Source organism: Vigna unguiculata, chromosome 9 (assembly GCF_004118075.2).
Source record: "Vigna unguiculata cultivar IT97K-499-35 chromosome 9, ASM411807v1, whole genome shotgun sequence".
In the NCBI taxonomy this organism is placed as follows: Eukaryota; Viridiplantae; Streptophyta; class Magnoliopsida; order Fabales; family Fabaceae; genus Vigna; species Vigna unguiculata.
In genome coordinates, this window is record NC_040287.1 from 29,099,142 (window position 1) to 29,114,239 (window position 15,098).

Genomic DNA, 15,098 nt, shown 5'->3' on the forward strand with positions numbered 1-15,098 from the left:
AAACCAACCTCATCTGTATCAATGCATTATGTTTGCCAATCAACAATAACTATAGCTAAAAACCAAAAATACAATGGAAAGAACGTACATATACAATTAAGACATAAGATAAATAGTTGGTAAAGAGTGGAACAATTTCCATGGATTATGTTAAGTCAGAACGAAATCTAACAAGACGAAACCCCTAAGGAGAGACATGATCTTAAAAACATTGAGGAGAATGATACTCAAACCACTTGCAAACAAACAAGTGATAAAAACCTGACCATTATGATTGGAGGTCCTATGCACAATGTTAATATGAATAAAAATAAGTCACTTATTAGTTTTGCTAGTACTAAAATTAATTTTAAATCAATTTTGTTTCTTTCTTTGGTCTGTGTGTGTGTGTGTGAAAGTGCTAGATGCTGCATTGTTAAGAAGGTAAACTTTGTAGTTAGAGTTCAATATGGTATAAGAATTTTAGCTTTTAACAAAGTTTAATGATTTTCACATCCTTTATGGGTGGTGTATGATCTACAACATACGCTTGATGAAATCACTTGTATGAATGTTGAATGGGGCCACTTGCATGAGATCTTGGAAAGATCTCTAAAGCACTCATGAATATCAAGCTCACACTTGGTCTAAAAAGTGCAACACACGATAATAACAAGATATATGGTGGTGTATTGTGATTGATAAACCGCTAACACAAACTAAGTATTTTTGGTTCATATAGCTTGTTATACAAACTACATTGTGTGTTAAGTCTCTCAATCTATAATTGGTTCATATAACTTGTTATACCAACTTTGATACATTACAATTTATATAAGACCAAAGATTTTCTTCTTTCACTCTTTCTATCTCTTACCTTTTGTAATATGTGAGCAATGTTGTAAAACAGAGCATTGTAAAAGGTTTTTCCCCTTTCACTAAAAAGAAATTTGCCATGCTTTTTACTTCAGTGCAATTTTCTCTACACTATATTTGTGATAACAGCCATGACCTCTCGATTCCTCCACACATGGTATCGATCTTTAAGCAGAGTTCCATGAAAGTTGCTCCATGATTACTAGTGAAGTTCACTTATGGAAATTGTCCTCCTCTTTTGAGATTCCCTCTCCACCTAAACACTTTTCTTCTCCAAACAATGAAGTGCCTTGTGTCATCGATAGACTTTAACCACAAGTTGTTTCCTTCTGCATCACATAGAACGTTGAGCTTCATTTATGGAATGTTGGAATTTTTGGTCCTATTCACCACCTATAAATACAGACTCATACACTCCTCCAAAACGCATATTCATTCAATTCTTTAAGATCAAATTAGTTAATCAAATAAAAATATTCGTAACTAATCGTGTTTATTGTATTTTGTATTAAACATTTACCATTAGATCAAATTAAGAAACACTTGATCTATCCATTAGTATCTAAGTCCAAATCATGTCTTTGATTTATAATATAATAATAACTGAGTAGGAGATTATTGAAGAAAAAATTATTATAAGGTAACAATTATCGGTATTTTTTTAAGAAAGTTATATTTATTATTTTTCCTATAAAAATAATCTCTCTATAGATTTACGGTTAGCCGAATACTTGAATTTTTTGTCTTATAAAAAATATTAAAAATAGACAATTCAGAGTATGGTTTATGTACTAATTATAATAAAAAAAAGTTGTTAATAATTTATTAAAGAAGTAGGTATTGAAAGAACCTAGTCACTCATTAATACACAGATACGATATGTGTATTGGATATGACACGTATATGATACGTTAATATGCTAATTTTGAAAATAATAAGACACAACACGACACATGATATATGCATATTGAAAAATATACAATATTTTTTAAAAACATACAAAATATATGATTATTCTTGTGTGAATCCAAATTAAAATCAAATGTGTTAAACATTTTCAACATAAAAATTTATAAATTATTGCATCATAAAAACATTATTGGTTTATATATCATATACTTCATTGATAGATATTGGTAAAGTATCCTGAAATATTAGATACGGATACGTGTGAAACACGGATACGTGACACAAATTGAAATATCATTAAATAATAACTATAAATTCATTGCTTCTCTACCTTCAAATTATTAATGATTAAACATACATTTTAAATAATGAAAAGTTAATTCTGAAACAGTTTACTTTAAATATATTTAATAATTTTGATAAAAATATATTTTTAACTTTAGATACTTGTCACGTATCATAAAACATATTAATAAGCTTTATGTATGATCAAGGTGAAAAGTATGAAATATTTATTATAAAACCCGTTTTTTTATTTTATTTATTTTAAGACATATGGGCTCATTTAAATGAAAAAGCACAAGGTCCGCTCACTTTCTTTTTCTTTTCTCCAAAAACCTTTTCAATTTTTCCACTTTACCTTTCCTCTCAATTTTCTATCAAATCACAAAGAGCTCACCTCTCTTCTCTTCTTAGAAGAGAAGCTGAGTTAGGGCCATTATGGAGTTTATTACATAGCTAAGCGAACACCTTCCTTTTTGTGTAAGTCGAAAACTCCAAATCCTCATCTCATATCTTTTGTTTCTAGTTTGGAGTCTTGTGTAAGAGTCTCATTTTGTCTTCCTGTGCTTTTACGTTTTAGTTCTTTGGGTTGTTCTGGGTGTGGTGCTCATCTCCACCTAGGGCTTCCATCTTCGCAAGTTCGTTTTCAATTGTGAGGTAAGGGAAGCTACAATTTTCTTTTAGATTTTGAAATAAATTGTTTATCTTGATATTTGATTGCATCTTGATGTGTTGGATTGATGAATGAAATTGGAGTTGTTGTGTTCTTTTTCTTTGGGATTTTTTGTTTTTGCATGCTGAAATTAATGAAAACTCGCTATTTTAGCTTAAGCAAGATTAGTCTAGTTTAAGCGAGATTAGTCTAATCCAAGCGAGAAAATCTAACTTAAGCGATAATAGCATAATTCCACTTTGCTCTCTGTTCGAATTTTAGCTTAAGCGAGAATTTCTATCTTAAGCGAGATCAATCTCTCCCAAGTGAGATAAATCTAGCTTAAGCGATAATTGCTGCAGTTAATTCCTTATTTTAACTTGTGATTGACTGAGTTAATGTTAAAAGTATGATGTATAAAGCTATGCATGAATGATGTGACATTTTTTTAGACCTGTACTTGATGTGTTTAGCTTGGGATGCTAATTATTTTGAGATAACATGTGGAATGTTGATGATAAAAGATTTTCAAGAAAAATTCTAGGTGATGGTGTGGTTAGTGTATGCCTTGATATAAGAGATGTCTAGATAAGGAAGGTATTATGAACTCTAATAATGACTCACTCACGTAGAGTAGAGTGATTATGTGGTGAGAATGACATGTGATCCTAGTCTTGGGAAGTGTTTGATCCTAAGGCATATTGGGATTAACCTTGTGATTGATTGGGTGATAACCCCTTGTGACTAGACTCTACAGAGTTTATAAATCAATACAGGTGCATACTTCCTTAGAATTCTATATCAAGTGCATAATCCGGATAATCAAATCTAGAGTAAGTTGGGTGTTTAATTGAATATAATTTTGTGAGTTAATGTTTCTTTTGTCCATATATGTACTTATTGGGTGATGTACCTATGCATTTATATTTATGTATGAATGTCTGAATACATTAGCTTACCCTTCTATCTTTGTGTTATGTCTTGATTGACTTTTCTTTTTGCAATGATCATCATTATTGATAGGAGCAGATAAGTAAGCACCGACTGATCATGATTAGGTGGAAGGTGATGCTGCTGGTAGTTAGATGTTCGATCTGTTCCAATCTTTGAGTACTCTTTTTAGGAAGACTTTCTTTATGTAGTGTTTAATGCTCTCTATATGAGCATTCTTTTGAAAAACTATGAAATATATTTTGAATGACTGTAATATTATTATGCTATACTCTCTTTTGATGCTCGTTTATAATGCTTGGTGTGCTGTTTATTTAATAACATTTTCTTCTATTAATGGGATGTCACATTTCTTAAAAAGGAATAAATGGTAGTGTTTTTTTATTAATTATAATCATTAATACTCTTACATTTTATCTTGATCAATTTGTTTTATTTATAAATAATTTTTCCCACGTTTTGCTCGATTTTTTTCTGCCTTATACTAAATCGAAAACAATATATGATTAATTTAACACATTTTATATCTAAAATTATCTTTAGTTTATTGCTGCCATACATGGTTGATACACAACTACTATACTTAAAGCAGCATAATTAGCAGTAATAATAAATCTGAATCAAAGAATAGAGGAGCGTTGGATGAGAAAACACGTGAAAGTAACGAAACAGATTAGTTAAACTTTAAAATAAGGATGAGTGGGTGAAGGATTTGGTGCTGAGAATAGGTGCTGCTTTAAATAAGCTAATTTTGATTAGGATGGATCAATTCAGGTACCATCATTAACATTCCCAACTGCTTTTTACTCTCTATTTTATTCCTCATTCTAAAATTAATTGAAATTTAGTTTCAGTAACATTACTTATGCAAAAATATTTATTCAAAATTAAATAAACTGTCATATCTAGCTGCAATAATATTAATAATAATAATAATAATAATAAATAATAATAATAATACAAGGGGACAACAAAGAAGCTGTCTAGCTTTTCACTTGGTAACATAATATCTATGTCCCAATTGCTTCTGCAGCTCTGAAACACTAACAACAAAACACTTCCAGACAAAACAGCGCCTCATAATATCCACACCTTCTTTTGTGTCACAAAATTTTAGTCTTTTTTTTTGTGCTCTCAAATAGTGTGAAGAAAAACTCCAACCATTGCAGTTGGAAAACATCACAATTCACAAGCTCGGTAAGACCAATTAAAATCTTCCGCACCCTTCATGGTCATGCTTTGCATGATGATGCCTTTGGTCTATGGAAATTTGAATAGACATGGCCATAGTGATTTGAGAGTCAGAGATTGATTTTCTGTGCTTCCATAATAACAAAGTGCTTCTGGTTTTCAGTCTTCATCCTACAAAGTCTTAGATACTATTCAGTATTCAGTAACCAAAGAGATGCTTCTCTGAGAGCCTTTATCTAGTGGGATTCCTCACAGATATTGCCATAACTCAAAAAGGTTAAGCTCCTTCTCTATTATTTATTGTTCATAACATAATAGAAAAAATAATTCACAACTTTTTCTTGCTTGCTTCACCAGTAGTACACTTCTCTGACAACCATCCAAATTCTCTGTCCTCAACACTCAAGTAAGTAACCATCCAGTGCAAGGAGAAAGCTTTTCACACGTCCGAGATGTTTCACCTCTATTTTGTTCAAAATTTTCAAGCTCATTTCTCCAAGCTTTTCAAGCGGCAGAGATAGATTCTTCAGCTGAAATCAAAAGGGTACAAGAATTCTGAGTTTAGCACTTGAATTGTTTGTGTTTATGACGAGGTCGACACAGATAATGGCTCTTCATCACCGCTTCTTGCTTGACTCCAATTCAAGCACGCCTGCACCAAGTAACGTGAATAGGACAAGAGAGGCTTTCACAGGTGATGCAAATTTTGACACCAATATGGTGATTATCTTGGCTGCGTTGCTTTGTGCGCTTATATGTGCTTTGGGACTCAACTCAATTGTGCGATGTGCTCTAAGATGTAGCCGCAGGTTTGCTTTCGAGACCCCAGAGGAGACTGCGGCACGTTTGGTGGCAAAAGGCTTAAAGAAGAGTGCATTGCATCAGATCCCTATAGTTGTTTATGGTTCAGGTAGTGTCGGTATTGCAGCCACAGATTGTCCTATTTGCCTTGGGGAGTTTCTGGATGGGGAGAAAGTAAGAGTGTTGCCGAAATGTAACCATGGATTCCATGTAAGGTGCATAGATACATGGCTCCTCTCACACTCCTCTTGTCCTAATTGCAGGCAATCTTTGCTTGACCAACCCACCATTTCTGGAGCTGTTGCTGCAGGAAACAATAACTATGCAGGGAATGCTTCAGGAGGACCGGGACATGTGTCTTTAGCCGTGGTTGTGGAAGAGATTGGTTAATTGCAAACTTAGTCCTCCACCAAGGAACGGGTGAATAAATGGAGACTAGTTCGTTTAATTTGGAACTTGTTTTTCATGTTTACTGTGCATCTGTGTAATACTATGAAAAATTGAAGATATTGGGATAGATATTATGTGGGAATAGTGCATGTTTGGATCATGGTTTTAGATCTCAGTCAGTGTTTGTGCATGTTTTTCTGGCATGAAAAATAGTGCTGAATCTCAAATGCTTGTTGTCTGCAAATAGATTGAAAAACAAAATATGCACAATGGCATTGTCTCCAGAAAGCAGAAGAGAAAAAAATATTGTTAATGAATGACTAGCTCAAACTTGGATCCATGCATGGCATTGTCTCCAAAAAATCGCAGAGAAATAGAAAAATCTTGTTCAGTTTTACTTGCTTCCGTTCCTAAAGTCTTTCCTTATGATCTGAATAGAGCTACAGTGGGTTTCAAAAAATTAAATAAAGTAGTTAATGCATATTTAGTTCATGATCAGCATTTGGATTGTAGAACTAACTAAATATATAACTGAATCTTAATGGCTTGTGACTTGGCAATCAGTCAGAAGACCATCAATCACACATCCCATGAAAGAACACTTATTTTCTCTGCATGTCAAACCAAACATGGATGCTCTTTTCCACTTCCATGTGACTGGCATATTCTTTTGTAAAGGGAAATTCACACGGTCCAAAATATTTCAATCGAAATAACCTTAATCAGTAGAGAAGAACAACCTTAATAAGCACAAAGATTAACCATGTCCTGTATAAGCACCTCAAAAAGTAAGAGTTGGAAATCTGATTCCAAATCTAAATCGGAAACTTGTCAATAAGAAATAAGCATAAAAGAAGAAAGAACTTCTTTTAAATTACTATCTTTCCACGTCGGTGGCATGTGGCAGACTCTCTCCTGTCAATTATTATTCAAAGTTTTTGCATTGATAGATAGTTCTTACACCTTTTACAGTTACTATGCATCTGATATTTTGAAAAAGTTCGAAGTTTGTCTTCTGTCCATTTTAGTGTAGATCACAACACAAGGCATAAAGAGAAAACACCCCTTTTTGTTTTACTTTTCTTATCTAGTGAAGCTTCCATACAGCAACATCCTTTGAAGTACAACATGCATTTGGTGAATCAGGATTCAAGAGCATGACAACCAAAATGCTGTCATGGTGATGCCATCAGAATTGATAATTTGAAACCTGTCTTTATTCTTTTATAGTACTCTTGTCAATCAACCAAAGCTTTATTTAAATTCTCTCATTTTTATCCACCGCTTATAGGCTGAAAGACTCGGGCATTTATCCCAATTCCCATGTGTAAATCTTTAGTATCCGATGACAAGTATCATGTCACTAGATCAGTGGGGCACATATTTTGCTCAAGTTCTCTGCTCTTCAACTTCAAGGTTGTAATTTGAAAATAAAAAGAGAATACTCATCTTGAGCATGGTTAGAGCAGAGGCTCCAATAGCAGTAACACTTAGCCTTGGAGAGAATGAAATAACAGGTTCACTATAACACTGTTTACTCTTTAAAACAGATTTTAGATGTGTAATTTTACACATTTTGTGTTTCTGTCTTCTGATACCATTTCATGATTATTCTATTGCTGAAGCAATTGACTTTATTACTGGGGTAGAAGGGAATGGTAGCTGAGATTTGATTAGAAATTGAACTTAAAAACTGAGCTGCAAGTAACTCAAGACCAGATTTGACCTGCTTCTACCAACCTAACTTATCTTTGAGATTATAGATTTATTATGTGCGCTCAGAAAATAGCTGAAGTAACTGTGCAAGGTTGGATCATTAGATGGTATTAGAGCTTCTCCTACCATTCACATGCCATCACCTTGAACTTTTCAGACATTAAGTTTATGAAAGTCTCTTGTTTATTTATGAGACAAACTAAATATCTGTTCAAGTAGTTGGAAAATTAAGTTTCTTTATATCAAATGAATGAGGTCAGAACTAGAAAACCTTTTATTGAACTTTAGAATTTATAGGTCCATCATAATGCCTACATGGCTACATGTGTTTGGTTAACCTATGGTCTACTCCAACATTAAAATCCTTATTGATTTTATCATAAAATATAAAACATAATGGGTAAACATTTTACCTACAGAAATATGTTGAGTGGAAAGAAAATGAGAAGAAAAGAGAATCATTGACTAAGTTAGTCATTACATAATGAAGAGTAGTTTTGCCCATTAATTTAGCCTCTCTTTTTTCTTTCCCTGTTTGATTTGAAGGGCAATTTGAGTACAAGAGCGTATAAAACCAGATAATCATGATTGTTGTTCTGTTCACAGAAATGGAATAATCTCTCTTTCTTCATGCCCTCTAAATAAATATCCTTTGTGGGCTACTTGGACCCACATTTTGAAAATAAAAATTCATCCCAGCACTACCCATGGATTGCAACCAATCAATGAGAAATTAAATAAGATACTCTGTAGCTTGAAATTAAAATTTCTTTGGGCATTAATCAAAGATAGACCACTCACCATGTTTTCTCTTCCCCTCCTTGAGTTCATTTTCTCCTCTTACTTTGTGTTTGGATTCAAATCCTGAACGTGCCTGTCACTGTTTTTCTGTATCAAATCACGTTTAACAAAAAGTAGAAACAGATAAGATAAAGGGTCCATGAAGCCATGTTTTGGATTTGGAGCTTTACATATTGAAAAATAGAAACTGATATATTTTATAGTCTGTGTATTGGTGTGAGTTGGACCTTAGTATTCCGCACTACATAAAGACGACATACTTTTTCTTTGTTAAGAGAACATAAATGTTCTGTTTTTTTTGTACCATGTAGTGTTTACGTGGCTCATTATCCAGGTCTGGTGGGGACTAATTAAAAGATGGTTTTTATAGCCGCATAAAAAAACTTCCAATATAATTTAGTTGGTGTATCCCAATAAACTTAAGAAAATCGGTGTTTTTTTTTTGTCAACAATAAAACGAAAGCAGTCAAATTAAAACATAATTATATTGAGGTTTAAGTTTCAAATATTTTTAAACTAAACGTGTTTTATAACAGGGATTATTTTTCATGTATTGTTCATATGAATTTTTTTGTATCATCAACGAATTAGAATTTATTGTATTGTAGATTTAATTTTAAATAATTGTTATAAAAGTCAAATATTTTGATATGCCTTATTAAAGTACAATATATGTATTTTATATGTATCTTAATTAAATTTTATTTATAGGTTGTGTTCTTTTGAGAGTAATTACTCTTTAAAGGAGATCGAAAGCATTGATTTAAGGTATTTATTTGCATTATTTTGTATTGATTTGAGAACGATGCAAGGTGTCGATTTGAGATATTGGTCACCTAACATCATCTCGCTAGGTACGAGGTACGTGAGATTTGAGAGTGGTGATGTTTATTTTACTAAAATATCCTCATCCATTTATTTGAATAAACCAATGAAACTCTCTCATTTGGATAAAGAGCTTAGTGAACTAGACCTGATGAATGGAATGGATTCCATTTTAAATGAAATCTATTTTGTTTTTTGTGCAAAAGTCATGGAATCGGGTCTGTTTCACTTGTATTGTGTTCTGTTTTGACCCATGGTTTCTTTTACCCTAATACCTTTTCAAATCAAATATATTATAATAATTATTTTATTCAATTAATAAATATTATTAATAAATTTATTCATGATGAAAAAATATAAAAAATTAATTACAAATTATCTAAATATCATTTCATATTACTTTTAACACCAAGGATAATTAGGTAATATAACTTTTTCATCTATTAAATTTAATTTTTGATTAGTCACATCAATCAAACCGTTCACAAACTTTAAAAAAATTTACTCTCAAATCTACTTTACTATCATTCTCAAATCCTCTCAAAAGAACAACATAAACTTCACCCTCAAATCAACCCAAATCAATCATCTCTCTCCTCCTGAAATCATTCCTCACAAAAAGAACACACCCTTATGCTATGTTCGTTTGAGATAATTTATTGTTTTAAAGGAAATGGTAAGATGGAATAAGTGGTGATAAACACATTCGCTTGACTTGATTCAAGAGTGAGTGAAAGCGAGTATTTGTGGGATGTTACACTTTTACAATCTCACCTATTATGAACATATTTAAGACAATTATCTAACTAAAGACCATTTACTCCTTGTACTTGCTTTATTCACGTGCGTGTAAATAAATAGAGAGTTGGATCCGATCCATCACGTGTGGAACCAATCCACTTAACAAGGGATCCAATCCTTATAACATTGGAATCAATCCAATAGAGAAGGGATCTAATCCCATGTATGGTTGGAATGGATCTGGACATGAAAGGAAGGGGATTCGATCCTATTATTTGCAGATCCAATCCCTAATGCACTGGATCCAATCTTCAAACTCTAGAATTGATCCGCTTCGTGACAAAACATGGTTATTTTATCTTGTTTGCAGGTTTTTTTTACCATTGCAGTGGTAAAAAAAATTATCAAAATAAATATAACTCATACAATTATCAATTTATATTACTTATTATATAAAGGGCAAAATAGTAATCTATATATTACTTCTATTAAAATATTTTTTTTAATATATCAAATCAATCAAATTAGTCACAAACTTTATAAGCCTTATTTTCAAATTTACTCACAATCACCTCTAAATCCCTTAAAAAAATAAAATACAATTCACTCTCAAATCTACTTAAACCCATCTACTCCCTCTCTCAAATTCATCCACTCAAGTGAACACACCCTTAATCTTTATAATTTAACAATAGTAACTCGTCAATTTTATGTAAATCTACCATGTAATTCCACAAAATCATCATTTTTAATAATAATTAAATCAAAATTTGTGACCTTATAATCCGAAAATAAAAAGTACTTGCAACATACCTTAAAAAATGTGTTATTCTAAAGTTTCATTAAATATACAAAAAATAAAAACAGTTCAAAAAAGTTTGTTCTGGGAAATTTGTTTCCGAAAACTTATTCCAAAAAACCTGTTGCTAAAATTTGGAAAGTTTGTCATGAAAGATTTTTGGTAATATGAAAGTCACAATTTAAATATATGATAAAAGAATAGAATACTTATTTTAAAAATCAAGGAGGTGTAATTAGTAATTATGGTGATGCTGGAAGAAAAACCCTTAAAAGTGTAGGATTTGAATGGCTTACCGCTTGAGTTGGGTGTAATGAGCAACTGTAACCCAATTGAGTTTAAGCTGCTACATCACAATTTAGGCTACACTTAAGTCATTTCATAGTTGGAACGTATTGTCTTAAATTTGTTCTTTTATAAATTAATTTACACAATTTTTTTATATTAATTTATTTTAAATTTTATTATCAAAACTTATTTTAGTTTATAAGAGAATCCATTTTAAAAAATATATAAAATACTTACTGATAAATTTTTGGATAGAAAACTTTTAATAAATACTAGAACTATTACTCAATCAAGTTTTAGATTATTTGTTTACTTCAAAATAAATCTGGACTCTAGAACCCTTCTGTGTGAAACCATGGTTATAAAGTTACGTTAGCATTTGTAAATGAAAAATGGATTGATTAAAAAAAAAAAAAACCTACATTACATATGCTTGGCTATTAAATTGATTAGCAAGTACAGAAATCAAAATCTTTTTTACGTAGTTGAGTGTGTTAGAAAATTCTCTTAAAATATCAAAAAATTTATATACAGAGGTGAAAATAAAAATTTATTCATCTATAACCCACTAGTAAGATTTCTGTAACAGGTTCAATAACTTGTAAGGGTAGTGGTTGCAGATTTTGGTTTTTGGTAGTCTTAGAAAATACTGACCTTGAAAAGTAAAAACTCAAACTTGTAGTGTAGATGATGTTGATTTATTATGTGTTCTAACCAGATGAAATGAAGAATAATAAGCATACATAGAGCACTTAAAAATTTGGTAAGTCACAGGATTAACATTATTCAGAAGTAGAGATCCTCAAACATTGTGTGAAGAAAAATCCAATTACTACAACTTAACAATACAAAACATAACTCCAAGATTAAGTTATGTTCACTTGGAGAGCTCCTGAGAAAAAGTGGCAGCCAGAGATTGAATGGTTGTTGAAGACACTGCCCTTGAGCCACCAAGGTACCATTTCTTGATGGCCTCCACCACATTGCCATTCTCTAACACAAACTTGGAGTCTTCTTTCCCCTCCAAAGATACCACAATCTGCATAACAATCAAGCCATTTTAACTAAAAGGTTAACTCAAATGTAATCAGCAACAAGTTGATAATGATGTTTTACCTCAGCAGTAGCAGAATCTGCTGGGAAATGGTATGTGATGACAGAGTGCTTCTTGAAGTACTTAGACTGGAAAAATTCAATGACTTTTTCCAAAGCCTCTTCTTCTTCTTCCTCATATTTGTCCTCAGCTGCCAACCTATCCCTCACAGCACTCTCAATCTGAACCCCATATTGTGCACCCTTTATCTCTTTGATCACCACAAGTCTAATAAACTTTTCAACCGGAGCTGTAGATACAATATGTTTGATCATTCATTAGCCTTTATAATATTTACCTTAGAAACCACATTAACAACGTTATATGACAGCACCATTAAACCATATCCTTATTATGTCTATGATCAGATGACATCTTATTAAACTGATATTCAACAGAACTTTAGAAAACACTTACCAGAAATAAGAGCATCATAGAACTCATCATTCTCTTCCAGCTCCTTTGCCGGTTTTCCTTTGAACTGCTGCAAGTGACTTACTACTTCAGGCTCGAAATAGACCCCGATTGAGTAGAATTTCACATGGATAAAGTGGATCTCCATGTCGGTGATTCCTGATCAAAGAGGGAAATCAAGTTGAGTCTACTTGCTACTCATAAATGAATCAAATCATAGCCAACACTCCAGCACTTATATTGGTGTGGAACAAAGATTTTAAGTCTATGATCTTAGATCCCTTGCGGTATTAATTCTTAACTTGGATGAAAACATTTAAACATCAGAATTCAGAACACTATCAAATATTAACCTCATCCCATCTTAAAAATCAAATTAAGAAAAATACTTCATAAGAGCATAGCAGAAACATAGGTGCAAGTAGAGGAAACAGGTAACTAACTTACCATGACCCAGCAGAGACAGGGACTTTGCAGCAGTGATCTTAGAAGGATAAGAGATTTCATCAACCAACACCTGTTCTGTAGCCACTGAAATAAAATTCACAGAAGAAACAATATTTCTCTTAGACAAAAGCACAAACAGATTAAAATCAATAAACAACATTCAACAAATCATTGGGTGGAGGGAGAGAGATCTTACTAGTTAAATTTGATATTGATGGAGTTGAAGAGTAGGAAGAGCTGAGATGAAGAAAGTGGTGTGGCAAAAAGGTTGAGTTAATTAGAGTGGATATTGAAGGCTATTTATTTAGACCCTCTCTTCTTCAGAAGTCTGAAAATAATGTGGTAGGTAGGTAGAGCCAAGTTGGTCTTACACCTGTGAGTTGGTCAATTGCTAACTTTCTATATTATTTAAGGTTGGCTATTCCCTTAAACCTTTTTATCCACACATCACAAACAAATGAATAATATTTCATATTTTGAAATATACATTCCATTTGCACAAGAGGGTTTCCAAAGAAATTAAACTGTAACATTTAAATGGTGTAAAAAAGAGTTTTTTATTTTCAAGAGATAAATATGATGAAAAATGGTTGACGGGTATATTTTTGCATTCAAAGTTGATGCCTTTGTTTGACTAGTTGAGAAGTTCTTAGGCCATCGATGGGGTAGGTGGCACGAGAGCCACCGTTCATCCTACCAACCCATCTATAAACAATTTTATTTTCTCCACCTTTTTTTTGTACTCTTCTAACACATTTGCATTATGGGTCTAAAATGCAACTACTGCAGAGTCAAAGAACAACACCACTTAAACAAGTTGGGTTAGTACATGTATGTTACCTTTTATATGTCTCTGTTTTTAACATTTACGAAAGAGAAAAATAACTTGAAAGCCAGAAAAATATTGTAAAGGAAGTCATTGAATCTGTTAATAAAAAAATATGAATCATTGATGAAGTTGCTGAATAATTCACATTATGTAAATGGTGACAGAAAAAAAATTTGTTGTGATAAGTTCTTGAATCCAGTCATGTTCCCTGTCTTACCTAATTTCAGAAACGAATTATTGGTTGGACATGGGAAGAGGATGCTACTTTTAGATAACTACTTTTACATATTGCTTTGGATGTAAAGATTGAAGTTTCTTAAATTTATATAAAAAAAATGAATTATTTTGAGTATATTTTAATGGAAAATTATGTTTTGACAATTATTTTTTAGGATATTCTTTTGCGACGGTGTTTGTACTTTTTGTTTAAGTTCACCGAATGGGTTGGTACCTTCGTTGCAAATACAGGAATCTTCTTATTGCTTTTTGCATTATTACTCTTAATTTTTTGTGTAAGTTTTTATTAAGTAGTAGAACATATTCATAATGAATTTTAGGAACTTATTTCAAACTTTATTTTATATCATTAAAGACACTTCTTTTCGGAACTTTATTTTTTCAAATAAATAATAACTCATTAGTTTTATTTAAAAGATGTGATTTTGAAATAATAATTAGAAAAAAAATTACTGTTTGGTCCCTATCCCGCTTAATTAAAATGTTTGAAGTTGGTCTCCGCTCTTACATTGTGTTCACGTTGAGAGAATTAATGTTTGAGGAGACGGATTGGTGAATGAATACCTCGTTCATTTTAAGGAATTTGCGTGTGAATGCGAGCACGAATACGCATGATATCGAAAATCCACAATTCATTCACTGACCAAGAGATGTGCAGGTAAACAATATAGTATTTTTGTAATTTTACGAGAATAACCCTATTTTAGTTAGTTGGAGTATCTAAGATTTAGTTTGAAAATATGGCATACTAGATAAGATTAAGATTTAGTTTGGTTTGTTAATATTTGATTTGTAATTGGCTATATAATAGCCTATTCTCCGTCAATAAAAATACCACAGTAAGTTACGTTGCATATCCTATTAGTGTGTGAATTTT

General features: G+C 31.9%; 2 protein-coding genes and 1 long non-coding RNA gene across 5 annotated transcripts; 2 read left to right on the forward strand and 1 right to left on the reverse strand.

The window, feature by feature from the left end:
• The first annotated feature begins 2,373 nt into the window (after positions 1-2,373).
• On the forward strand, positions 2,374-3,961 carry LOC114195995. The gene is made up of 3 exons (XR_003606608.1): positions 2,374-2,526; positions 2,627-2,703; positions 3,722-3,961. It is a non-coding gene; the product is annotated as an uncharacterized LOC114195995 (long non-coding RNA).
• Positions 3,962-4,666: 705 nt separating this feature from the next.
• On the forward strand, positions 4,667-6,428 carry LOC114196228 (RING-H2 finger protein ATL74-like). 3 transcript variants are annotated; one of them, XM_028086807.1, is made up of 3 exons: positions 4,667-4,846; positions 5,004-5,116; positions 5,198-6,428. In XM_028086807.1, exon 3 carries the CDS (start codon positions 5,426-5,428, stop codon positions 6,029-6,031), a length of 606 nt encoding a protein of 201 aa, XP_027942608.1. In that variant the 5' UTR covers positions 4,667-4,846; positions 5,004-5,116; positions 5,198-5,425; the 3' UTR covers positions 6,032-6,428. The 3 variants fall into 3 exon arrangements, with proteins under 3 accessions (XP_027942608.1, XP_027942610.1, XP_027942607.1); XM_028086809.1 differs by having other exon boundaries at positions 4,671-5,116; positions 5,198-5,815; positions 5,905-5,970; XM_028086806.1 differs by having other exon boundaries at positions 4,680-5,116.
• A 5,452-nt stretch (positions 6,429-11,880) lies between these two features.
• Positions 11,881-13,609, reverse strand: LOC114162209 (probable chalcone--flavonone isomerase 3). Its single transcript, XM_028046024.1, has 5 exons — positions 13,352-13,609; positions 13,156-13,239; positions 12,712-12,867; positions 12,318-12,544; positions 11,881-12,240 (listed from the first exon to the last, which is right to left on the reverse strand). Coding segments are annotated over exons 1-5 (630 nt in total). The 5' UTR covers positions 13,353-13,609; the 3' UTR covers positions 11,881-12,078.
• Between the last annotated feature and the right edge of the window lie 1,489 nt (positions 13,610-15,098).

Excerpts from the sequence above, each read along its gene's own strand:
- LOC114196228 (XM_028086807.1), top strand. The coding sequence starts at position 5,426 with ATGACGAGGTCGACACAGATAATGGCTCTTCATCACCGCTTCTTGCTT.
- LOC114162209 (XM_028046024.1), bottom strand. Across the intron at positions 12,868-13,155 it reads CCTGTCTCTGCTGGGTCATG|GAATCACCGACATGGAGATC; the intron begins GTAAGTTAGTTA and ends CTCTTTGATCAG. Across the intron at positions 12,241-12,317 it reads CAGATTCTGCTACTGCTGAG|ATTGTGGTATCTTTGGAGGG; the intron begins GTAAAACATCAT and ends ATTGTTATGCAG.